At 40.6% G+C, this 27,712-nt stretch overlaps 1 protein-coding gene across 1 annotated transcript in view; it reads left to right on the top strand.

The window, feature by feature from the left end:
* EYS (eyes shut homolog) overlaps window positions 1–27,712 on the top strand; it is a 1,660,061-nt gene that overhangs the window by 1,580,734 nt on the left and 51,615 nt on the right. The window contains 3 exon segments of the mRNA XM_065888819.1: window positions 3,431–3,597; window positions 4,389–4,533; window positions 16,001–16,175. Coding sequence (XP_065744891.1) covers window positions 3,431–3,597; window positions 4,389–4,533; window positions 16,001–16,175 — 487 coding nt within the window.

Consider the following 27,712-nt stretch of genomic DNA (forward strand, 5'->3'; position numbering starts at 1 on the left):
TCACCATAACACAACCCCTTCAAAGCTCTCTGCTTAATAGGATTTATGGAACTGAGTTACATCTCTTCTTCCTAGCCAGAAAGAGACCAAATTTGTGTTGGTTTTTTTCTGTACATTCTAAAAGGATTTTTATTCACTTCCTAGATCTTGTTACTCTTAACTGCTCTTCATCTAAAGTTAACTCCCATCGTTCCTTCCTCCCTCTTTTACCACTTGCAGCATAATTACTCTAATTCCTTCCTTCTCATCACCAGCTCCTAAGTACATCCCAGTTTTGGGGGAATTCTGTTCTCATGAGACGTCACAAACACTACATATGAACGGGGTGGCAAGAAACAACAAACATGCATGTTGTGTGTGTATTGCCTGTGTTCCAGCTTATGCTCTGTTGTCTCATGGACATTTTCACAGCACAGTTCAAAGAATTTCAAGAAGTGACAGTGGAGCATTAAATCAAGCTCTTCTGAACACAAAGCCCTGTGTGACAGCACAGGTCACATGCCCAGACCCTCCTAAATTTATTAACATCCGTCAGGCTTCATAAACAGATGGGAAGCCTATTAAAAACAGAAATATTTCCAGAACCTAGCTTCAAAGATTCTCATACAAGTCGTATAAGGTAGCTTCTAGAATCTGTATTTTTGATAAGCTCCCTGAGTGATCGTGATGGACTTCCTGGTTTGCAAAACACCACCTCAGAGCAATTCGAAGTCCCTAAAATACTGTTCACCTTCCCAGCACCAGCCCTGGTAGTCAGCTGCTTCTCTTTCCTTATCTACTCTGTCATCACCACCAGGGTGCTGAGGGGAGGTCCAGATTAGGAGTGGCAGAGGCAACCCTAATAGACCCATGGCTTGCAGATACAATGCTGTCATCTGCTTCATGGTCTGATTTGCTCCCTGGCTCTCCTTATCCCTGCCTCCTAGTGCATCTCCACGTCTACACCCTGGGATGTGTCTGTGGGCAGAAGCATCTATAAACTAGAGTCAGCCTCCTTTCCCAGACCCTCCTTTCCAGGCTCTGGCCATTCCCCACCCCCCAGCTCTATAAACCAGACTCTTCAGAACTGCCCCCAACTCCTCCCTCTTTCTCAACTCTTCACTCCAAATGGACCCATCCTTTCAAAGTTTCTTTCCAAATCACACACAAATTCCTCTCCTTTTTTCTGTCCCCTCTGCTACTGCCTTGATCTATTTAGACGTTAATCTTTCCTCTCCTGAGTCACTTAGATGACCTTCCAATGAGGTTCACTATCTGCCTCTGAGTTCTATCTGCACCTCTGCTATGAGAGTCCTCTAAAGGCCATATCTAATGTAATTCTCTCATTCAAAATCCTTTCATGGCTCCTGTAAAAAAAAGAGTCTCCAGTAAAGTATTTAAACCATTCACTGCAGTATGAGGCCCTTAAGTACATGTCTCTTTCCCGCACATACACTTAACGCCATCCCCACCCAGCTCCCGGAAGCTCCCTAAGGACACCATGTCCTTGCCCCTCCTGGGGTTTTGCAAAGTTATTTCCTCAGCCTCGAACATCCGTCTTCTCACCCACCTAGCAAATTCTTTTGGGTCGTTTTATGGGTTAGCTCAGAAGCCAATTCAAAATCACCTCCTTGTAACTGCCCTAACCTTCTCCCCATACTGTTACAATGACTGTCCCCGATGCCCTGCTGCTTCTTCTCCACTTCCCATGGCACCTGAGCCAACTCTGTGAGGACTTTGAGGGTAAAGTTGTTTCTGGCATGAAATGGGCTGCCAGGGACTCAGAACAGAGGAATGGCAACAGGTCGGGAAGGAAAGAAGGGTGAGGCTCAGGTAGATCTGCTTTCCCACTACCAGCTCAGTCCACAGAACACCGTCTCCGTCCCAACATCCTGAACAATTTGCAAAGACGATTCAGTTGCCACTAAAATCTCTCAAAGAGCCCCATTCGCAGCCACAGGAGGACCCTGCTGTCCCCTTCTCTCCCCCACCCTTTTCCCGTCTGCACTCCAAAACCTTCCTGAGACATTGCCTCCAGCCTCTAGGGGTGCTTTCTCTCCTTTCTAACTGCCTTCCTGAATGTATGCTTTCCCCTGGGAGTTCTCCCTATTTTAAATTCTCAGCCCAGCTAACCTGCCACAGCACTGCAGGTGGGAAGAAATCACCAGAGAGACAGAGAGAGATTTGCTGGAAGTTCCCAACATGCTTAACAACGGCTCTCACATAAGGCGCTTCCAAAATAACCCAGCTCAGGGTTCACAGCAGACCCATGAAAAAGGCAGTGGCAGAGGTCAAGCATCTCTAAGTAACACTTCAGCCTTCTGCTTTCAAGTGCTTTAGGAAACCCACCTCCTTACATTATCTGGAAACGGCAGCCCTGCAGATTTTTTCCTCTCCTTTACCTTTATCAGCCTAACAACCAAGAGAAGCCGAGGAAGCAGACAAGGTATCACCCTTAGAAATGCAGAGGGGTGCTGTACACACCCAAATTTGCCCACATCCAAGGACTCACTTCTGCTTTTTGCCCTGTGATTAAACTTCTTACTTCTATGGGGTCCTTATTCTTCCCCCAAGCAGAAGTCCTTGCCTCAATTCTATGACCAGCAAGCTTCAGTTTTAAGGTCCACAAACACACCTTTGAGAAACAGGGTGATGTATTTTCTCTATGCTGTCCATAGACCTCTTGCCCCCATCGATCTCTAGAAGCTCTGCCTTAACCTATGTGTGTACTACCCATCTGCAAGTACCCACACCACTGACCATCCCAGACATTCCTAAAGCCACCAAACCTACTTCCAGGATCTTCCCTTAGTGCCCGATGCCAGGACTCTCCCAACCACCTGCCCTTCCCCATGGGTCCCTATGAGCTGCATCCTGAGTGTTCGGGGTTCTGCAACTCGGTGTGATGCATGAATGGCCCTGGACTAGGGCAGGGAGAGGGCAAATAGGGAATGCAGAAAGAGCCAGCCTTGAACTAGTCATGGGAGTGTGGTTGAAAGCTTTTGCAACAGAACAATTGGAACACACTCCGCAACTATAGAAAGAAATCTTTATACTCACCTCAAACCACAGAGAGAAATTCAAAGCTGATGCTAGGTTAGCTCAATCATTTGAATCTCGTTCAGTACCAAAGCAGGTTTTTACTCCACTGTGAAGTTCTAATTATGCTGAAGTACATACTTAATTTCATTTAGACAAGAAGGACATTTTAATTCCCACTTTTTAGTTATTGAGCATTCCTCCGGGTTGACCAGAACCCTCATGCTCAGACAGAGTCTGTGGGTTTGGATAACAATATGCAGTTCCACACACACCTGAGTGCAGATGAGAAGTTACGTGTGGGTTATAACTCACTGTTCGGGTCTGTGACTCAGAGCCAGAGGGTGAAGAAGCTGCCTAGCCTCCTGGGTTTCCTCTCAGTGGGCCTTCCCTCTGCCTTTTCTCCTTCCAGGGCTGAGTGGTGATGACTTCCTGGCCGTGGGTCTGCGCAGCGGCCGCGTGGTTTACAGTTACAACCTGGGATCTGGCACAGCAAGTGTCAGCAGCGATCCCCTCGATCTGAGCCATGGGATCCACACGGTCCTTCTGGGGAGGTCCTTCCGAGCAGGCTGGCTGAAGGTAAAGGGTCATCCCTCCATCTGTCCCACAATCTTACTGCATGCTGCTCTATTATCAGATCTGTGCTGAGGGACAGAGGTGAAAGAGCCGGGCCGCCTGCCCCCATGAATTTCACAGACTAGCACACAAAACAGAAGACTAGGGGGTGTTGCAGTTAAGTGGTGTGGGGATAAATTAGAGGATGACTAACATAAACAAGGTGAGAGAGAAGATTCAGGGAATGCTTCTCAAAAGAGGTGACACTGGCGTAAATAGCAGTTCAGAAAAAGAAGCATGGCGAGCGTGGGCTTAAGGAACATCAGTAGTTCTTGGTGGTTTTCAGGCGAGGGAAGTGAAAGGTGTGGCTGGAGAAGGACAAGGTCTGTATCATCAAAGGACTTATCTAAATAGTTTAGATTTGCATCTGGAGAGCTACCAAGAAATTTAAGAAGGGGGCTGGGTGCCGTGGTCAGTTTCCATTTGCTGATAAATGACTGGTGGTCATTTGAGAACGGATATGAGAGGGAGGTAAGGCCAGATGGAGGAGGCCCAACGGGCTGCCAGCTCCTAATCTTTGAAGAACTGTGATGTTGATTGAGATGCAGAACCATGACTGCTAGCTATATCATAGTAACAGACACCAGTGAAGAAGCAGAGAATTAAGTGGTAAAGTGTTTATGAGTTCTTCAAAATTCAGGTGTGTGTAAGTGTTCATGCCAAGTTAATGGGAAATAACGAAAGAGTATCTTAACAGTTCACCCTGGGGAATCAATTTCTTTTTTAATAAGCTTTGAATTTTTTTCCTTTTGAAGGTAGATGATCAGCAAAATAAATCCATCATCTCTCCAGGAAAACTGGTTGGTCTCAATGTCTTCAGTCAGTTTTATGTAGGTGGCTACAGTGAATACACTCCAGATCTCCTACCGAATGGAGCCGATTTTAAAAATGGCTTTCAAGGTAAGACATGGACGGATTTTACACTATACCTACTTGTCTCAAAAAATTTGAGAAAAAAAAATTTTTTTAAGAGTATATTTCTAGTTCTAAAACCAGCAGTGAGGATTGCTTTCTAATCAGACTTGATCAGCTAGATTTTAATGGAAAACATTCATTCACTGTTTATTAATCACTTAACTACCTATGTACTAGGTGTTAGGGTGTTTCAGTGAACAAAACTAGGATTCCTGCACTCGTGAATTTACATTCCAGTTGGATAAAGGCGGGAACAGACAATAAACACTAAATATAGTAAATAAATAAATTATATAGTAGTATAAGGTAATAAATTATGTGGGGGGAAAAGGACAAGTAGAGCATGATATGGGGGGTCAGGATTGTGGGTCATTTTTGCGGTACATGGGCCTCTTACTGTTGTGGCCTCTCCCGTTGTGGAGCACAGGCTCCGGACGCGTAGGCCCAGCGGCCATGGCTCACGGGTCCAGCCGCTCCGCGGCATGTGGAATCCTCCCGGACCAGGGCACGAACCCGTGTCCCCTGCATCGGCAGGTGGACTCTCAACCACTGCACCACCAGGGAAGCCCTGTGTGTCATTTTTATATAGGGTGCTTTTTAATATAGAGTAAGTAGGATAGACCTCATGGAGTCACAGTAAAAATTGAAACTCCATCTATCTTTGGAATGTACTTGATATAAAAGATGATGGACAGATGGCTGCCACCTATCCACACCACGAAGATATGGCCCACGGAGGTCACCAGAGGCCAAGGGGATTAAGAGAAAACACCACACTTGGACAATCATATTGCCATAGCCTGTCTCCTGTGTTCAAAAAGGAACATAGACTCAGACCTTCCCTATAAAGCTGATTCATAGTGGAGTTATCACATAAAGGCATGTTTTGAATTGTTATAATAATACATTTGATGAAAATAAACTTTTTGGTGGCTCCTAGCCCCAGAATATTTGGCCAGGGGGCTGCTCGTTGTAGTGTCCTAAGCCACTCACCCATGGCCAGACTACTGACCATCAGGAGCCCAGGTTTCGGGACCAAGATGTGATGCATTTGGGGCACTTGAGTTCTCTGGCTGCCTGGCAACCCCATTCTCCCCACCCCCACTGACTTCTGCCTAAACACAGATGCAGGATGCCATGTACTTGAAACATGAAAACAACACAGCTAATCCAACATAATACAAGGTCGGTTTCCAGTAAAACTAGTTCATTCTGCCAAGGCTCTCAAAGAAACTTTTTCTTTGAATATATAATCCGTGCTGATTCTCAGAAGATTGTCTTAAAGAATAGTTTAAAGCATATTAAGGCTCTATGCTCAATGCTCAACAGTTCTTTCACTGCAGGAGATCACCTGAAGGGCAAAACAAATCAATGAGTTTTTAAAACATTATATTCAAAGAAAAGAATGGGTAAATTTATAAATGTGAAAGAAAGCACATCTTCCACTCAATGAAACAGAGACCTTGTTGGGGGTCATCAAAAACTGTTGTCATTTGTTCCCACACACATTTCTTCTGTAAATATTCTGGATATAATCAAGCATACGAGTGTGGATTCTGGAACCCAACTGTCTGGATATGTGTCCCCTCTGCCACCTACAAGCTCCATGACGCTGGTGAGTCAACCAACCTCCTCGTGACTCACTGTGCCTCAGCTGTAAAATGGGACAATCACAGCACTTCTCTAGTTCCAAGAGTGAGCTAACGGAGAGAGAGCACAGAGCTTAGAGCTCTCAGTAAGTTAGCAACGATGATGGTGCCAGTGGTAGGAGGAGACCCAGCTCCAGTCAAACATTTGCTCCTCTTTCTCTGCCTCACAGACGTGGCTCTGGCTCTAGTCACGCTGCCTTCAGATCCAGGCTCTGCCAGGTAATAGCTGTGTGACTTTTAGCCTGTTATTTATACTCTCTATGCCTCCATTTTCTCCTCTGTAAAAAAAAAAAAAAAAAAAAACCTACACCATAGGGTGCTTGTAAGTTAATCAATTAAGTAAAATAATTATGTTAAGTGCTTATACCAGAAACCAGTACATGATAAACACAATAAATGTTAGCTATTAGTGGTATTCCATCCTACTGTCAGAGGACTTGAAGCTTTCAAAATTATCAAAGTCTAACATTTCCTGGTTTCCTGTTGTCTTGTTTTCTTCCCCTTCAATTAGGAACTTTCCTTCACATCTTGTTAACAAGAACAAAGACTGGCTTTCGTCAATACCTGTCATTTTCTCCTTAAGTCTGTTAATGAGCCTACACTCAGCACATACACAGCTGGCCCTTCTTCTGACAGAAATAACTACATTGACAGGTCTGGAAGCATGCCAAGCTTCTTAGGATGAAAATCTTGGGCGGGTGTTCTTGGAATTGCCACTTAATCCACAGTCTTATGGAAACTCCAGGACCTTAGCTTAGCCCTTAATTTTATCATTTGTCTCTTGAACCCTCCCTCAATGCCTGCACCTCCTCCATCATAAACTAGCCATTATTATGTACTGCAAATTATAGACAAGTAGTACCACCCTATCATCATGACCAGATCACAACTGTACTATAAACCTGATTCCCCAGAGCTGATCTCACTGGCTTTAAAGAGTGATACAAGGTGACTTTAAAATATAGATTTCTGGACCCTGCTTAAGTGAAATCTCTATGATGAGGGTCTAAAAATTTGCATTTCAATGAGCCTCCCCAGATTTGGAAGCCACTATATTAATCAATCATAACAAAGCAAATACAAAGTTTTATGGAAGAATTTAATAATTAGGTTAAGATTATCACATTTGTCTTTAGAATGATGATTAAATCACACACAGTAAAAGAATATCTGACCTAGGCTTTCACATTTCTCTAAACACTCCAGATACATAAATCTAATCCAGAAGTTCTCAGTCTAAAATACAAATTCTTTCTGTTGATCAAGCCCTTTTGCTTTTGTTCTGGAAATGTTTTTAATGAGCCATTATTCTCCCTATAGCCTTTCATGTTCATGAAGAGGTTATTTAACCCTTCTCCAGATTAAAAAATATACATATGCCAGGCACATAGGGTCTTACTGTTTTCCTGTCCTAATAAGAGGGATTCTTCCCTCTTCCCTAAAGACATAGGGTTCTCAGGCTGAGGTTCATGGATGAGATTCAGTGTGTCTCAGTCTCCTGAAATCACACACACAATTGTGTGTGCATTTTTCTGGAGAGGAGAACCATAGCTTTCATCAGTGTTCTAAGATCTGTTACTTTCACCATCAGACCTATTTAATTCTGATGTAGAATTAAAAATTACTTTTGACTACTATGAACATGGGGGAATCTATTATCCTATCTATCGATTATTCCAGTGTCACAGCAGCTAGTGTTCATTGATACAGGGATTATTAAACATTACTCAACTGAGTAGTGTGGACATAAAATAGATTCAGATTTATTGGCAATGCTGTAAAGATGTTATTCCAGCCCGAAAATGCCCCATACCATTAGTACATGCAGTTTCTGGCTGTTTCAACTTTTCTTTTTCTGTCTCTGTCTGTCTGTCCCTCTCTCTCTCTTTTTTAATTCCATGAGATTTTTCAAACTAGAGCCCATAAGAGAAGAGTAATGAGTTCACTGCAATAATTTACAAATTCTCTTACTGTCAGAAAAAAAGCTATCACTTATTTTGAACTTCACCAGTCTTTCCAATATCATAGCTCCAAAAATCTTTTTCATACCCACTTTATCACATGCAAGATATAGACATGGAATACCTGGTGCATGGTACTATACTAAGCAGATTATGTTTAATCTGCTGTATAAATAGGAATGAAATTATACAATATATATTCTACAAATGGCTTCCACTGTAATTGCCTTTACTCTGTATCTTATGTTGACTGACATAAGCATCTCTCTATGAAATAAGCACATATAACTATTAGTGTTAGCCAAATGTTTCTCTAAATATAACAATGCTACATTTTTAGCCAAAAACATATTTTAGCAGTTCCTCATAACGAAAGTATTTTATTTATTCATATAAAAGAGAAATTGTTTTAAATGAACACTTCAGACATTAATACATATTACAGTCATTTAAACAAAGCTTTTTTCAGAGTATGATTATAAAAACTACAAAAACTTAATATTAGCATCCCACAATCTTTGCTGAAAGGAAATATTTTTTAATAAAGGAAATAGTGAATTTGTGAGAGTGTGGAAGGGAATACAAGACCTACATATTGCCAGCATTATACCACGAGTTCATGTATATTTTCTTACTCCTCTTAACTCATGGAGTAGTTATATTTGTTCTCATTTTAAAGGTGGAAAAATTGACAGTTAGATTTGGGTCATCTAGCCATTATGTGACAGAGATTGTAATTGAACCCAGAGCCACCTGACTCCATCCTCTACCTACATTTTTGCTCTGAGTGCATTTCACTCTTCAAAAAGCAAATTTTACATTGCACATATAAGTAAGATCATACATTATATGTGTGGAAAAGAACTTTCTAAGGATACATACAAAGGTAAATCCCTGAGAGAAAAAAAGAGAAATGTGACAACATAAGTATTATAAACTTCTCCACATAAAAATAAAAAAGAAAACACCATAAGCAAAATTAAATAGCAAATATTAAACTGGAGTAAGTATTTACAATATGTGACAAACAGCTAATGTGCTCGTTATATAAAAAGGTCTTTCAAATACGTGTTTAACAGGGTATAGACAAAAGGTAGGTAGAGAAAAACAGTAAATAATAAGCAACTTAAAGGGAAAATTATAAATGACAAATCATTGAAAGGCTTTCAACCCTAATTAAAAATAGCAAAAGGAGAGGACTTTCAAGATGGCATAGGAGTAAGATATGGAGATCACCTTCCTCCCCACAAATACATCAGAAAAAATATCTACATGTGAAACAACTCTTACAGAAGACCTACTGAATGCTGGCAGAAGACCTCAGACTTTCCAAAAGCCAAGAAACTCCCCATGTACCTGGGTATGGCAAAAGAAAAAACAGAGACAAAAGAATAGGGATGGGACCTGCACTGCTGGGAGAGAGCTTTGAAGGAGGAAAAGTTTCCATACACTAGGAAGCCCCTTCATTGGTGGAAACGGGGGACGTGGGGAGAAAGCTTCAGAGCCACAGAGGAGCCCACAGCAACAGGGGTGCAGAGGGCAAAGCAGAGAGATCCCTGCACAGAGGATCAGTGCCAACCAGCACTCACCAGCCTGAGAGGCTTGTCTACTCACCTGCCAGGGCAGGTGGGGACTGGGAGCTGAGGCTCCGGTTTCGGAGGTCAGACACCAGGGAGAGGACTGAGGTTGTCTGTGTCAACACAGCCTGAAAGGAGTTAGTGCACCACAGCTAGCTGGGAGGGAGTCTGAGAAAAAGTCTGGACCTGCCAGAGAGGCAAGAGACCATTGTTTCAGGGTGCACGAGGAGAGGGGATTCAGAGCACCACCTAAACAAGCTCCAGAGATGGGCACAAGCTGCCGCTATCAGTGTGAACACCAGAGATGGGCATGAGACACTAAGGCTGCTGCTGCAGCCACCAAGAAGCCTGTGTGCAAGCACAGGTCACTATCCACACCTCCCCTCCCAGGAGCCTGGTCAGCCCGCCACTGCCAGGGTCCTGTGATCCAGGAACAAATTCCCTGGGAGAAAACACAGCTGTTGCAATGTCATGCCAGCCTATGCTGCCGCAGCCTCACCCTGCATTCCAATTATGACTACCGTACCCCTCCCTCCCCCTGGCCTGAATGAGCAAGAGCCCGCTAATCAGCCGCTGCTTTAACCCCATCCTGTCTGGGTGGGAACAGATGTCTGAGGGAAACCTACACACAGAGCTGGGGCCAAACCTAAAGCTCAACCCCAGGAGGTGTGCGAACAAAGAAGAAAAAGGTAAATTTCTCCCAGCAGCCTCAGGAGCAGTGAATTAAAACCCCACAATCAACTTGATGTACCCTGCATCTGTGGAATACCTGAATAGACAACGAATCACCCAAATTGAGGAGGTGGACTTTGGGAGCAATTGTAGACATGGGGTTTGCTGTCTGCAACTGATTTGTTTCTGATTTTATGTTTATCTTAGGTATAGTGTTTAGCCCTTGTTATCATTGGTGGATTTGTTTATTGGTTTGGTTGCCCTCTTCTTTTTTAAAATTATTTTTATTATTATATATTTTAATTTTAATAATTTTATTTATTTATTTTTCTTTCTTTTTTTCTCCCTTTTCTTCTGAGCCTTGTGACTGGCAAGGTCATGGTGCTCTGGCTTGGTGTCAGGCCTGAGTCTCTGAGGTGGCAGAGCTGAGTTCAGCAAACTAGACCAGCAGAGACCTCCCATCCCCACGTAATATCAATCGGCAAGAGCTCTCCCAGAGATCTCCACCTCAGTGCTAAGGCCCAGCTCCACCCAACAGCCAGCAAGCTCCAGTACTGGATAGCCCAGGCCAAACAACTAGCAAGACAGGAAAACACCCTACCCATTAGCAGAGAGGCTGCCTAAAACCATACTAAGTTCAGAGACACCCCAAATCACAGGATGAGATGTGGTCCTGCCCACCAGAAAGACAAGATCCAGCCCCACCACCAGAACACAGGCACCAGTCCCCTCCACCAGGAAGCCTACACAAGTCACTGAAACAACCTCACCCGCTGGGGGCAGACACCAAAAACAACGGGAACTACAAACCTGCAACCTGCGAAAAGGAGACCCCAAACACAGTAAATTAAACAAAATGAGAAGGCAGAGAAATATGCAGCAGATGAAGAAGCAAGGTAAAAACCCACCAGATGGACCAAATGAAGAGGCAATAGGCAGTCTACCTGAAAAATAATTCACAGTAATGATAGTAAAGATGATCCCAAACCTTGGAAATAGAATGGAGAAAATACAAGAAAGTTTTAACAAGGAACTAGAAGATTTAAAGAGCAAACAAAAAACGATGAGCAACACAATAAATGAAATTTAAAATTCTCTACAAGGAATCAATAGCAGAAAACCTGAGGCAGAAGAGCTGATAAGTGACCTGGAAGATAAAAGAGATGAAATAACTGCAACAGAGCAGAATAAAGAAAAAAGAACGAGAAGAATTAAGGACACTCTCAGAGACATCTGGGATAACACTAAACACACCAACATTTGAATTAGAGGGGTCTCAGAAGAAGAAGAGGAAAGAAAAGGGACTGAGAAAATATTTGAAGAGATTATAGTTGAAAACTTCTTTAACATGGGAAAGGAAATAGTAAATCAAGTTCAGGAAGCACAGAGAGTCCCATGCATGATATATCCAAGGAGAAATACACCAAGACATATATTGATCAAATTATCAAAAATTAAGTACAAAGAAAAAATATTAAAAGCAGCAAGGGAAAAGCAAAAAATAACATACAAGGGAATCCCCATAAGGTTAACAGCTGATCTTTCAGCAGAAACTCTACAGGCCAGAAGGGAGTGGCAAGATATATTTAAAATGTTGAAAGGGAAAAACCTACCAACCAAGATTACTCTACCAAGCAAGGATCTCATTCAGATTCAAAGGATAAATTAAGACCTTTACAGAGAGCGAAAGTTAAGAGAATTCAACACCACCAAACCAGCACTACAACAAATGCTAAAGGAACTTCTCTAGGCAGGAAAAACAAGAGAAGGAAAAGACCTACAAAAACAAACCCCAAACGGTTAAGAAAATGGTAATAGGAACATACATATTGATAATTACCTTAAATGTAAATGGATTAAATGCTCCAACCAAAAGATATAGACTGGCTGAATGGGTACAAAAACAAGACCCATACATATGCTGTCTACAAGAGACCCACTTCAGACCTAGGGACACATTCAGACTGAAAGTGAGGGGATAGAAGAAGATATTCCATGCAAATGGAAATCAAAGAAAGCTGGAGTAACAATTCTCATATCAGGCAAAATAGACTTTAAAATAAAGACTATTACAAGAGACAAAGAAGGAAACTACATAATGATCAAGGGATAAATCCAAGAAGAAGATATAACAACTGTAATTATTTATGCATCCAACATAGGACACTTCAATATATAAGGCAAATGCTAGCAGCCATAAAAGGGGAAATCGAGAGTAACACAATAATAGTATGGGACTTTAATCCCTCACTTTCACCAGTGGACACATCATCCATAATGAAAATAAATAAGGAAACACAAGCTTTAAATGGTACATTAAACAAGATGGACTTAATTGATATTTATAGGACATTCCATCCAAAAACAACAGGATATACTTTCTTCTCAAGTGCCCATGGAAAATTCTCTAGGATATCATATTGGGTCACAAATCAAGCCTCAGTCAATTTAAGAAAATTGAAGTCATATCAAGCATCTTGAAAAAGAAATAAAAGGAATCCAAATTGGAAAAGAAGAAAAACTGTCACTGTTTGCAGATGACATGATACTATACATAGAGAATCCCAAAGATGCTACCAGAAGACTACTAGAGCTAATCAGTGAATTTGGTAAAGTAGCAGGATACAAAATTAATGCACAGAAATCTCTTGCATTCCTATACATAAATGATGGAAAATCTGAAAGAGAAATTAGGCAAACACTCCTATTTACCATTGCAACAAAGAGAATAAAACACCTAGAAATAAACCTACCTAAGGAGACAAAAGACCTGTATGCAGAAAATTATAAGGCGCTGATGAAAGAAATTAAAGATGATACAAACAGATGGAGAGATATACCATATTCTTGGATTGGAAGAATCAGCATTGTGAAAATGACTATATTACCCAAAACAATCTACAGATTCAATGCAATCCCTATCAAACTACCACTGGCAGTTTTCACAGAACTAGAGCCAAAAAATTCACAATTTGTATGGAAACACAAAAGACCAGGAGTAGCCAAAGCAATCTTGAGAAAGAATAACAGATCTGGAGGAATCTGGCTCCCTGACTTCTGACTATACTACAAAGCTACAGTCATCAAGACAGTATGGTACTGGCACAAAAACAGAAATATAGATCAATGGAAAAGGTTAGAAAGCTCAGAGATAAACCCACACACATATGATCACCTTATTTTCAATAAAGGAGGCAAAAATATACAATGGAGAGAAGACAGCCTCTTCAATAAGTGGTGCTGGGAAAACTGGACAGCTACATGTAAAAGAATGAAATTAGAACACTCCTTAATACTGTATACAAAAATAAACTCAAAATGGATTACAGTCCTAAATGTAAGGCTAGAGACTATAAAACTCTTAGAGGAAAATATAGGCAGAACACTCCATGACATAAATCATAGCAAGATCCTTTTTGACCCACCTCCTAGAGAAATGGAAATCAAAACAAAAATAAACAAATGAGACCTAATGAAACTTAAAAGCTTTTGCACAGCAAAGAAACCATAAATAAGATGAAAAGACAACCCTCAGAATGGGAGAAAATATTTGCAAAATGAAGCAACTGACATAGGATTAATCTCCAAAGTATACAAGCAGTTAATGCCACTCAATATCAAAAAATCAACCCAATCAAAAAAATAGATGGAAGATATAAATGAACATTTCTCCAAAGAAGACATACAGATGACCAACAAACACATGAAAAGATGTTCAACATCACTAATTATTAGAGAAATGCAAATCAAAAATACAATGAGATATCACTTCACACTGCTTAGAATAGACATCATCAAAAAGTCTACAAACAATAAATGCTGGAGAGGGTATGGAGAAAAGGGAACCCTCTTGCACTGTTGGTGGGAATGTAAATTGATATAGCCACTATGGAGAACAATATGGAGGTTCCTTAAAAAACTACAAATAGAACTACCATATGACCCAGCAATCCCACTACTGGGCATATACCCTGAGAAAACCATAATTCAGAAAGAGTCATGTAGGGCTTCCCTGGTGGCGCAGTCATTGAGAGTCGGCCTGCCGATGCAGGGGACACGGGCTCATGCCCCAATCCGGGAAGATCCCACATGCTGCAGAGCGGCTGGGCCCATGAGCCATAGCCGCTGAGCCTGTGCATCCGGAGCCTGGGCTCCTCAACGGGAGAGGCCACAGCAGTGAGAGGCCCGTGCAAAAAAAAAAAAAAAAAAAAGAGTCATGTACCATAATGTTCATTGCACACTATTTCCAATAGCCAGGACATGGAAGCAACCTAAGTGTTCATTGACAGATGAAGGGATAAAGCAGATGTGACACATATATACAATGGAATATTACTCAGCCATAAAATGAAAAAAATTGAGTTATTTGTAGTGAGGTAGATGGACCTAGAGTCTGTCATACAGAGTGAAGTAAATCAGAAAGAGGAAAACAAATACCATATGTTAACACATATATATGGAATCTAAAAAAAAAGAAAAATGGTTCTGACAAACCTAGGGGCAGGACAAGAATGAAGACACAGATGCAGAGAATGGACTTGAGGACACAGGGAGGGGGAAGTGTAAGCTGGGATGATGTGAGAGAGTAGCATTAACATATATACAGTACCAAATGCAAAATCGATAGCTAGGGGGAAGCAGCTGCATAGCACAGGGAGATCACCTTGGTGCTTTGTGACCACCTAGAGTGGTGGGATATGGAGGGTGGGAGGGAGATGCAAGAAGGAGGGGATATGGGAATATATGTATACTTATAGCTGATTCACTTTTTTATACAGCAGGAACTAACACCACATTGTAAAGCAATGTTGGACTTTATTGTATTCCAATAAAGATCTTAAAAAATAAAAATAGCAAAGGCATTTTATTATTTATTTCCTTTAAAAATAAAGCAGACAATAAAGTCTTGCATTGTGGTGCCTGTGAAGAGGCAGGTGTCCCTGTGTTTGGTGCGGGAGACATAACTGTGCAAAATATCCATGACACTTGGGCATGCTGCAAAGCACCCATATCTGTTACCCTAGTAGTTTTCCTTCTGGAAATGTATACTAAGGAAATACTTAGCAAATGCACATGGTATACATGTAATAAATTTCTTATAGCATTATTTTTAATACCAAAAAAAAGAAATGAGTCAATAGTTCAATAATTGAAATTTAAGTATATTATGATCTAAGAGACTATTATGCTATCATTTAAAAATAGTTAATGCTATGAGAAAAGAGTTAAAGGTATTTATGCTCTACAAATTTTTGGTACAATATATATTTTAAATATTTCATGCAAGATCCTACTTTTGTTTAAAAGAAAATACAACTAAGCATAGAAAAAACTCTGTATATGTATGTATATGTGTGTATACATATATATATATATATATATATTTCTCAAAATGTTAGTAACTGTTTTCTCTGGAGTGGTGATATGGTAGATAACTTTATTTTTCACCCTGTGCTTCTGTTTTTCTTTTCATTAAATTAACATGTATTACTTTATTTTGAAAAATGTTCCTTTAAAAATGAAAAATAATTGTCTTCTTGTTTTATCCATTTCTTCCATTTTTTAAACTGAAGTATTTTTTTCTCTTTTCAAGGTTGTATTTTTACTTTGCAAGTTCGCACTAAGAAGAATGGCCATTTCAGAAGCCTGGGGACACCTGAGGGCCACCCAAATGCTGGGCGCAGCGTTGGCCAGTGTGATGCTTCTCCCTGTCGCTTGATGAAATGTGGCAACGGTGGCACGTGTGTGGAGCAGGGATCGACTGTTTAGTAAGTGTGACATTATTAGGAAAGAATGTGGCAAGTTGTTTGCATTCTACCTGGTCCTCTACTCGCGCAAACTAGGAACACAAACTGACACTTATTTAAAATATTTTTATGGAGACTTGCTAGATGACTGGGGGACAGATAAAGGCAACTAGAAATGGATCAGCACAGCATTTATGATAATGAAACTGAATCACTACATCTCATTACAGGAAAAAATAGACTATCTTAAATTCATGGTGTTGAGAGTGTTGCCAGAGAGGTTCGCCTTACAAGGGTTTACAAGGGCTCACATTTGTGATTTGCTTTTATATTTGGGTTTGGGCTCCCTTAGAAAGGAGCCTCTCCTCTCTAGGTGGACCCCAGCAAAGCTGTACAGTTTGGTTTCTGAACTACTTTAATATAAAACAAAATGTGAGTCTGTTGGGTGGGAAGAAAATAAACAAAGGAATGTTGTCTTATAAATAAGTTACTTCGTTGAGCATGTCCTCGTGCATAAGTGGTATATGACGGGCTCCGGGAATACACCAAATAAAGAGGAAGGAAGCTCTCTGTCCTTCAGTTCCTTCCACTGTGGCTGCTCATACATTTCTATGTCTCATACACGCGTGAGATGGATAGAAAACTGAATTGTCAAAGTTTTTCTCCCAGGACACATCAGAAGGTATGACTCACTGCTAACACTGGCTGATTGCAAAGAGTGGGGCAGTGGGGAATCAGAGGCTCCCCTGGAAGACAGGGGAGAGCACACGTAGTTTAGAAAGCCCCAAACAGTTCCCCTCCACACTAGAAGATGATCAAAAACAAAGTGCAAAGTTCAAAGAACTGATCATCACTGTACCTTGGGCTGGAGAGAAAGCCCATAGGACGCGGGGGGAGGAGATGGTCACTAGATCTTCCTGTTTCTTACCAAAAGCACTCCAGTGACTTCTCAGGACATGTAAAATAACTAAACCCTTCCTCATGAGCTATAAAGCCCTACGATCTGGCCCCGCCCCCCTCAGACCACCTCTCTTCCTCCTCACCCACTACAGTTAACCTACTTTTATCTTTTGAACACACCAAGCTCATTTCTGTTTCTAGACCTTCACGCTATGTCTTCCAGCTGGAGGACCTTCGCCTTCAGTCTCCATCCGGCTGCCTCCTTCTTGCCATTGTCTCACCTCCTCAGAATGGGACTCCCTTAGACCAGCACAAAACTATCCCTCCCTCCGATCATTCTCTATCACATTATCATATTTTACTTTCTCCATAATATATCATTGTCCTATTTTGTTTATTTATTGTTCATTTATATATTGGCTATTATTTTTCCCTGAGAATGGGCCTGATCTCTCATAGTACCAGTGTATCTTCATACCTAGAAGAGTGCCTAGCATGGAACAGGCATTCATTAAGTATTCATTCAATTAATGAATCAATGAAAAAGTAGAAGGAATCTTAGTTCCAAAAGTTCTAAGCAAACATACAAATGGAAGGACAAGCACAGTGACCCCATGCTCACATTAATGAAGCCAAATTGACTAAACTGGATAGTCTACTGATTGGCTATGAGAAATGGGACAGAGGAAGTATAGAAGGATGCAAAACTTACATGAAAGGTAACAGATTTGATTTATATCAAGAATGAGATGCAGACAGTTCCTGAGCAGGAAAGAGCCATGGTAAAGACAGATGTATGCAAGTTATCTCAACATCCCTTTGCAGGATGGGTATATTGGGGAGTTACTGGGAGACAGATTTGGAAATCCAAAATAACCATAGATAAGGAAATAAAAAAATTAATTTAGAAGATATTGCAGAGAAATATTCATGGTGTTTTGTGATCTACTGAATATGAGGTTGTGGCAGGAGGGCTTGTAGGGAGTCAAGTCTAAATTAATCCAAACCAAGTATGACTAAGCTTGCTATGTTTCGGGATGTCCAAGATACCTAATGTGCTTTGTAATATGTTAAAACTGTTAGCTGAATTTTATGGGAAATTTTTAAGAAAAACATGGATAGCTTGATCAAGTCCATGGAGGTGCTAGGGACAAGCCCTGAGGCTTCTGATGCCACCATCAGGAAACAATATTTTTTGGCATTAGCTTTACCATTACGATTTTATCTTTACTTATTTACAATTTTTACCAAAACTTTTTACTTGCTTTGCAACTTATGCAGTCTATTTGTCCCATAACTAAGCTTAATTAATTATTTATTTTTAACCTTATTTAGAGGCACAAATTTACCTCATTTTATCTAAAGAAATATGGTCATTCTTCAGGTGACTTACTAGGTGTTCTTGTTATTTTTTAATGTGATCATAAATAAACTGCTAATAATAAAGAATGTAATAATTCAGAATGGGAAGTGGCAGGAAGAAAGCACATGGAGTTGAAGGTGAAGGCAGGAGATCCATCCCAGCTCTTCATTATCCCTATGGAACAAAGGCCCTACAGGTGTCCATTTCAGAGCCACATGTGTCTATCCTGAATATATAGCACCAAGTTTAGATATGTTGTCAACCCAAGTTCATGTGCCCAATGCACATGGAGGCCAAACAAACGGAAACACCCAAGTTTGGAGCAGAGAAAGGTTTATTGCAAAGGCCAAGCAAGGAGAACGGGCAGCTCATGCTCAAAATGCCCAAACTCTCCAATGGTTTGGAGGCAGGAAAGCTGGAGCCAGGTCCAAGAACAGCCTCCTTATATATAGACATTAGGCAGAAGGCAAAGCCATCTCCCAGTTTTGCACTAAATGAGGCCATGACACAAGGAGAAATGGCATCTAAAACAGAAAATCTGTAACATCTGAGCAAGAAACTCTGACCATGAAAATTGTGGAGCATGCACTTTGCGGTAAGAGATAGATAGGCTTCAGGTTAATCTGTTGCAGCAGGTTTCATGCTGACCCTTTGAGATAAACTACTATTAGTATGATGAGCCCTAAACAGAGGAAAGATGAGGAGGACCACCTCAGCCTCCACATTCTTGTGGTCAAGGAGGTTTCCCAGACTGACACACACACAGAGGGCATCTCTAGCTGTCCTCTAGTAGCCTTGGACACATTGTAATATCATTATAATATCATTAGCATTGCAGTTTTTACCCACCTCCACCCCGTGGGTTTTCGCTTATGTGCTCATGGGAAAGAGTCAAAATGGGGCCTGGTGGAAGCCCAAATAAGAAACTGCAGACAATGTGATCACAGGGGAGGGAAAGGGGAGGCACCCTCATCTAAATCTGGAAGATTAACCCCATATTAACAACCTAGGCTGTCCCTATCATGTGTTCCTCACTCTCAAGGACATCCATGCTCTTCTTCTCCAAGTGTGTAACTTTCACTCCTGCCCTAAATAAACTGCTTCTTGGTGCACTCTCCCACACATACTGTGCTTCTAATAAACTCTGCCTTATAACCTTGGTCTCTTTGTGGAATTCTTTCTCCAGAGAAGACAAGAACCAAGGTCCTCTCACCTGCCAAAATCAATTTTGGGGTAAGAATTTTTACAGGCAAAATTTGTGGGAGGGCTGCAGGGTGTGTGACTTTCTTCTGATTGGTGGGTGGTGTCCCAGGTATCTCAGTCATTGGCTTTCTGGTTCCAACCAGTCTGGGTCCCCATGCTTGTGCTCAGCCTGGAGTTACCATCCTCCACCTGGGTGGGAGCCTTAGTTCCTGTAGAAGAACTCAGAGACATGTGTCAGGTTGTTATGTATATCACCCAAGGAAGAACCAGGACCCTGCCCTATCCTGCACTGTTGCTTCTTTCTGCATCTCCTCACTCTCCTAATTAGTAACTCTGAATCTATCCTTTGGAACTCAGGGGAGGCCAAAGAGACTGAAAGTCTTTTTCCTACAAGCAAGAAACAAGGGACATGGAAAGGTTTTGGGCCCCAGAAGGGTCCCACAGTGTCCTGCTCAGTTTAATCCCCTTTTCTTTGATACTCCTCAATCTTGAGGGGAATAGGATTGGACAAGAAAGGGAACAACATTTTGGATAGAGAGTTGAACTACAAGCTCAGCAGAGGAGCTCGGTTTTAGGGGGACTCAAGTTTCAGATAGATACTTAGAACTATTTGCAAATGATTTTGATTAATAAAGAACATTTTCTTGATTTGTGATAACAAAAGTAATACCTTACAATTGACCAGCACTTTGTGGCTAACAAAGAATTTTTCCTTACGTTATTTCCATTGCTCCTAATTAAAACTCTCTAAATTAGTCAGGGCAACTATCCTGGTCCCAATATCACTGATGGGACACTAAGCCCCAGAGATTATGAGTGAACCAAGATGAGGCCTGAGAGCCTTGTAAGTAGTTCCACAGGACCCAAAACCAAATCTTCAGTGTCTGAGTCAATATTCTCTACAGAACCTAAATAGTAAGGACCATTTTTAAGATAATGTAACAAAAGCTTTTTATCTGCTGGATGTAATCTGTTCATTTATTCTTAATTTTTAAAAAACAATGTTAAAGATATACCTTCAAATGGCATTTTGTATTTTCTCCTAGTTGGAAGTACCTTCCCTGATAACACATACCCTGGAGATTTCATGAGTTCCTGTGTGGGTGGAAAGTTGTGTCTCACAGCCTAACACGAGAGTCTTGATCTGAATAAAGAGTAGACTTGAGTAATAATGTACAACGGGAGTGATACCACTGACACGTTTCCTAACAGATCCTAAAGTCTTTCTCACCAAAATTCTGACCAATGTTTGGGATCATCTTATTGATATAACAACAAAAAACTTAGTATATTAACTACATGTGAAGCATTACTGTAGAGTCAGAAATAGCTCTTGTGACTATTATATAATGACATTAAAATTATGGCTCCCTGAACTTAAAAGACATGAATGTATTGTATGTAAACTACACCTCAATAGAACTATTTAAAAATATTAATGTTTCCACTCATGGACATTTAGCTCCAGTAACAGCAGAAGTTTAAGGAGAATTTTATTCTTTTTGACAGTTTTTGTAATTCTGTTCTAATCTCAATAAGAATCCTCTTTTTAAAGGAAAAAGATGTGTTTGGTTTTTTTTGTTTGTTTTTTTGTGGTACGCAGTCCTCTCACTGTTGTGGCCTCTCCCGTTGTGGAACACAGGCTCCGGACGCGCAGGCTCAGTGGCCATGGCTCACAGTCCTAGCCGCTCGGCGGCATGTGGGATCTTCCCGGACCGGGGCACAAACCCGTGTCCCCTGCGTCGGCAGGCAGACTCTCAACCACTGCACCACCAGGGAAGCCCAAAGATGTGGTTTTGTAACATACTTTTCAATAGTGTTTAAGAAGTTTTCCTCTATCCTTGACCTAGTCCCAGGCTCTTAATTTTATATGACTCTATGCTTTTTCACCCAAAGCAGAGTAATATTAAATTGAATTTCTAGGTAACATTATAGACAATTCAAAACTAAAGTTCAGTCTTTTCCTGAAAAATAACTAATGTACATAATAAAATACTTTTTAAATGCTCAAGAGGCAAGTCCTAACCCAGAGGCATAAATTTCAGTGTTTGGAATCAATTTTAAAAGCTAAATCTGAAAGGTGGTCAAAATGTCTCAACAATGCACAGCTTAATGGTATAAAAACTTTTTAAAAGAACTCAGAATGCTGCCCTGTAGTTCTATGCCTCACAGCTGGGGGTGGGAGGCATTGTTCCCGCGCCAAATAAGGAGGGGTGGGGTCTGATGAGGCTGGACCCGGCGCTGGGCTCCAGCAGACTGAACAAAGCCCTGCTTTCCTGCTCCAAATACGTCAGCACACACAGACCCAGCTGCATTCGAATGCAATGTCTCCAATGAGAGGAGGATAATAAGGCAGTATTACATCCCAGTAAGGCCTTTGTGCTCTTAGGATGAACTCTGATGCAACAGGAAAAACATAATAAACTATTGCTGTTGTTAGTAGGTAGCCAAGGTTTGAAAAACCTTTTTTCTTTAGTTCTAACTTAGCCCTATATGTTCACATGTTTGGTACAATGTGTTCCTTTTTTTGTTGTTTGTTTGCTTTTTAATTGGGGTACAGTTGTTTTACAATATTGTGTTACTTTCTACTGTGCAGCAAAGTGGAGTTCCCTGTACTATACAGCAGGTTCTTATTAGTTATCTATTTTATACATATTAGTGTATATATGTCAATCCCAATCTCCCAGTTCATCCCACCCTCCACCCCCCACCCTGATACAATGTGTTCTTAACCAGATTTTACTTCATTTAAGTTGCACTTTGCTTAACCCTAAAATCATATTTTGACAGTGACTGAGGGCAATATGCAGATGAGTTCCTTTGAGAAAAGTACAGTGTAAGAAAAGCAAATCTTAGAAAACCAAGCTAGATGTAAAACTGAGCAGCACAGACAGTAAGTACAATAGGAATTCAGAGAATGTGGATATAAAATGTGAATCATCAGAGATTTATACTAAGTTCATAAATGAGGTATACTTACAACATAAACTGATCAGTGAACACAAAAGCTCAGTGACCCAGGGTTTCCTAATTATTGGCTCACAGATGCCTTTAAGAATCAGGTGAAAGCTAAAAATTCTTTCCCCTGAGAATGAACATACTTAGGACACAAAATTTACATAACATTTTAGAGGTTTACAAACTCCCTAGATCCCAATCCCCTAGATCCCAATCAGAGCGACCCCCAAACTCTCCAAATTAAGAATTCCTTGCTTCTGTACATTTCATCCAACAGTGCTTAGTCCTGTTTTCCAGCACTCCCCTGCTGGACTATGTGATTGTTTGCCAAGTAGTGTCCTGTTGCCTAAACTCTCCTTACTCTAATCCAGGGTGTCTCCTCCTAAAAGCCTCTTTGCTCCTATCACTTTCCCACCCAAAATGTTGTTTTTCATTGCCAAAGCAACACAGTGTAAATCCTTTAATCTGTCATGCAGGGTGTATCATGACTGGATGTCAACCTATCTGTTCCTGCTATAATTTTTTTCCCTGCAATATACTCAGATTAATTGTATCACCCTGTCCAGCCTGTGGAGAAACACTCCCCTTACCAAGCAACCAACTGCATGTAGCTAGCTTGGTAACTCACTACCCTGCATTAGTTTTTCCTCCTTTCCCCCCACTTTGCTTTTCCCTCACTCTTGCTTACTTGCCAGAGGGTTCCTTATTTCCTTGGAATTGCTTTTATTCTCTGTTTTCTAGGGTTTCCAAGTTAAGACGGAGAGTATTTCTTAACTATGAGATTAGCAAAGAGCTAAAAAAAAATTGACTCATCTAGGGGTGAGGCTGTAGAGAAACAGGCACTACAGTTTACTAGAGCAAACTCTATTTGTTAAAGCAAAAGATGTTCATCCCTAGATTGTAAAGCTGAACAGTGGAGGACTCTGCAGCTATAAAGCTTATCTGTTGCTATGGAGTGATCCTCAGGATACATTAGGTGAATAAAGGGTAAAGAAACATGTAAGAAGAGGGAATGATAGTTAGATGTAGATAAATAGATATAAGTATATACATATAGATGCACATTACACATATCCTCATTATTTTTTTAAGAAAGGAAGATTACAGAAAAAAAAATATAGATAGTTACTTATAGAATGAGGAAGAGAACGAGGGAAAGTGATAGGATGAAAGCTAGGCTTTTCAAAATACAATTTGCTTTACAGTTTTACTGGGGACTAGGTAAATGTTTCACCTGGTAAATCAAAAAATGAAAAAGAGTAATTCTTAAACATTGAAAGAAAATAAGAAAATAAATGAATTTAACCATATTTCAAGTTGGTGCCATAACCAAGTATAGAGATTTAATTCAATTGATTTTTTAAAGTATTTCAGCTGTACAGTGGGTTACAGTCTAAGGACAAAAAGAATCATAAAGCTATCCTAAATTGCATCCTGTGGTCTTGATATTAGTGGTAGCACTGTTATTGTTATTTTGGAACTACAGATAGAAATAGCTAGATAGCAAGATTCTAGACGGCTGGCTAGATGGATGGATATAAACAAAATTAGTAATTATGTTAATATTTACTAATTATGTTAATATCATTAGGAACAAAGATCTTTAGCATAAGAGACAAGAGATATAGACATAAAATGAAAGAAGTAAGAATCTTTTCGTCTTTATGTTGAACTAGAAATAACATATGAATTCATGACTTAATTTTCTCTTTCTAAAAAACTTATTCCTTAGCTATGTCCACTAAAGTAACCTAGAAACAATAATAACCCAGCAGCAATGACTAGCTCTAGTGTCAAAATTGTCATCTCCAAATGCCATTTTCCACTAAAAATAAATCAGGACTTCTTGGAGACTTGGACATTCAAATCTGGGGTAGGAAATGTATGCTATGAGCCTGGATGTCTTCTTGTGCCTGAAAGTGAGAGATATCAAAGACTACTAGGGCCGTTGAAAAAGAAGACAGGAGCCAGCTTAAGGAGACTCCCACTGACCAAAGATGAGATGACTTCAGAAATACACAGAATAATGTCTATGATGGCTTTAAACATGCCAGTATGTAAATGTACATAGTTGTTACGATACTCCACCCACCCCCACCAAGGGAGGAAAAGAAACTTGTCTCCCTAGAGGTTGCTAGTGCACCACTCACTTATTCTGCAGTTTGATAAAGAGGAAGCGTTCAACCTTCTTTTCCTATCAAGACCGTATTGCAGGAATGGTAGCCAGCTTCCAAGCAGCCCACGGGGATTCTTGTCTATGGTAGACACATCCTCCTGCAGTCTCCTCCCACCTGAGTAGGCTGACTTGTGCAAATAATAGGAGATTCTGGAAATGACAGTTTATGACTTCTGCCTTCCTTAACTTATTAAATTTAAGGGTTAAATGAGCCTATCCACTGAACAGTTTTAATAATAGTCACACTGTATTTCATCTAGTCCCTGGGGCAGTGGGATAGAGGATGAGTTTTCAGGTGACAAAGCCTGAAAACACAGTGACTTATTATGAGTCATTATAATAAATGTTTATTATTGCTTTAAGCCATTAAGCTCTGAGGTAATTTATTGTGCAGCAATAGATAGCACTAAATAATATTAACTAGCCAGACAGTGGATGAGGAGTAATTTTTAATAGATCTGATCTAATAGTGCAGGATAAATAATAGAAATGAGAAACACCATTTTGTAACCACCAAGGAAATAATGGCTGCTCGAACTACTCAGTGAAAGGTTGATAGAAAAGTATACAATGGTTGTATCAAGCTGACGCCACTTGAACCAACTGGTCAGTCATAACATAATTAAATGTAGGACAAGCATTGTGTGCCTCTAATGTGATGTATGTAGAACTGCACAGTCCCACCCATAAAGCAGCCCAAATGTGAATCTAATAAAGCCTCTATATCTATAAGTTTATGAGAAATATGGGCAATAGAGGAAAACAAGCTAACTGACATTATAAGGATATAAAGAGCCAAATCCAGAATGGAAAATTCTACTGGACAAGTCACACAAAAATAGCACGTGTGGGAAGAAATGCAGAGGGAGAATTTTTATCTCAGTAACAAGCCCACATAGTGTGTGGGCTTCCCTGGTGGTGCAGTGGTTGAGAATCTGCCTGCTAATGCAGGGGACACGGGTTCGAGCCCTGGTCTGGGAGGATCCCACATGCCGCGGAGCAACCAGCCCCGTGAGCCACAACTACTGAGCCTGGGCATCTGGAGCCTGTGTTCTGCAACAAGAGAGGCCGCGATAGTGAGAGGCCTGCGCACCGCGATGAAGTGTGGCCCCCACTTGCCACAACTAGAGAAAGCCCTCGCACAGAAACGAAGAGCCAACACAGCAAAAATAAATAAATAAATTACTAAACTCCTACCCCCAACGTCTTCTTTAAAAAAAAAAAAAGAAATACTGTGCAGGTGCATTTGTGGAACTTATTTGGGTGCTGATGAATTGTCAAAAAAATACTTTTTCAAGACAATCATAATTAGCTGAACACAAAAATTAGATGACAGGAATTAGTGTTAATTTTGTTGGGTCTGATAATACTATTGTGGTTTTCTTTTTTAAAGTTTCTTATCTGTTAGTGATATATACTATAGTATTTACAGATAAAGTAAGACTTGCTTCAAAAGATTTTGGCAAGGGCTTCTCTGGTGGCACAGTGGTTGAGAGTCCACCTGCCGATGCAGGGGACACGAGTTCGTGCCCCGGTCCGGGAAGATCCCTCATGCCACGGAGCGGCTGGGCCCGTGAGCCATGGCCACTGTGCTCCGCGATGGGAGAGGCCACAACAGTGAGAGGCCCGCGTACCAAAAAAAAAAAAGATTTTGGCAAAAAAAAGTGGTGGAGAAAGAAACAATGAAACTAAAGAGCTGAGAATTGATAACTTGAAGCGGGCAACGGGTTCAAGGAGGTTCATTGATACTATTTTTTTTTCTACTTTTGTATACATTTGAATTAAAAAACAATAGTACACATAATTCACATTTTGTCTGATTTGTAAAATTCATAAGGTATAAAATAAAAAAAAAATTCATGATCACACCAGTTATAGATAACTACCTTTAAAATTGGGGGATATTTTATTCCAATCTTTCTCCATCTTCAGTTCTTAGCTGCCGAAACAAAGTAAATCCATTATTTGGTGCCACCTATGGAAAACGTATTTGAAGGATGTAAATTATAAATTAAATTCCTACTTTCTGTTCCTCTATTATTGAAGTAGCTAGAAAATAAGAGTCAAAAGTAAGGATTCAGTGTAGATTTTATCAAGCCTCCCTATTACTCTGGTTTAAGGGGAATAATTTTTCTCTCTTGGTTTTTGTGTAACTCAGATGTCATTCACTTTCTATAAGATCCTTGAGATCTGCATAAACTATGAAAGTCCAAAGACCTTTCCAAGATTAATGCAGGTTCCAGGAGAAAGGTGAATGTTCTCAAAGCCATCTCTGGTTCCATGGTCCTGCTTCCACCCACACAGCCTCTACTCCCGACCATGTATGCCTAAAAGTGACAATCAACCTCTTTGACTTCTACTAAGTTAACAAGGCCACGCACACTTTGAGATGGATCAGACTGTTTATGTTGGTGCAGGGGGACAGGATGCATGCAGATATAGAAGGGAAATGTTTATACCCACCTAAACAACTCTCATCCTGTGTCTTGGTCATCCCACCATAGCAGTGAATACATGGTCATTCCACCCCATCTCTTTGTCTTCTTGTCATTGCTTTATATTGCTCCAAATGACTCTCTAGGTTAGAACAAACCAAACTTCTCTCCTGGCCTTGGCCAGAGCAATTTAGCTATTTTCTTTTTATAGTACGGGTTTATGCTCACATTAATGCAACTAGGGTCCACCATCTACTCCAAGCAGCTCACCTAGAGAGTTTCCCAAAGACAATTCTCTCTTTAAGAGGAGTTGAGTCCAACTGTTAACACGATACGTTTGGGCACTTACACCTGGAGAACAGAACCATTAGGATTGAGGCCCACAGATGGCTGCCAGTACTTTTATTAGTGTGTAAAGAGTAACTGCATCTCATCCTTCTTACTCCATGAGGTATCATCAAAGAGTTTGGTGAATGATCTCCCCAGCAAGGAACGGAAGGCCATAGGGTAACGTCAGCAGGTA

Source organism: Phocoena phocoena, chromosome 12 (assembly GCF_963924675.1).
Source record: "Phocoena phocoena chromosome 12, mPhoPho1.1, whole genome shotgun sequence".
NCBI lineage: Eukaryota > Metazoa > Chordata > Mammalia > Artiodactyla > Phocoenidae > Phocoena > Phocoena phocoena.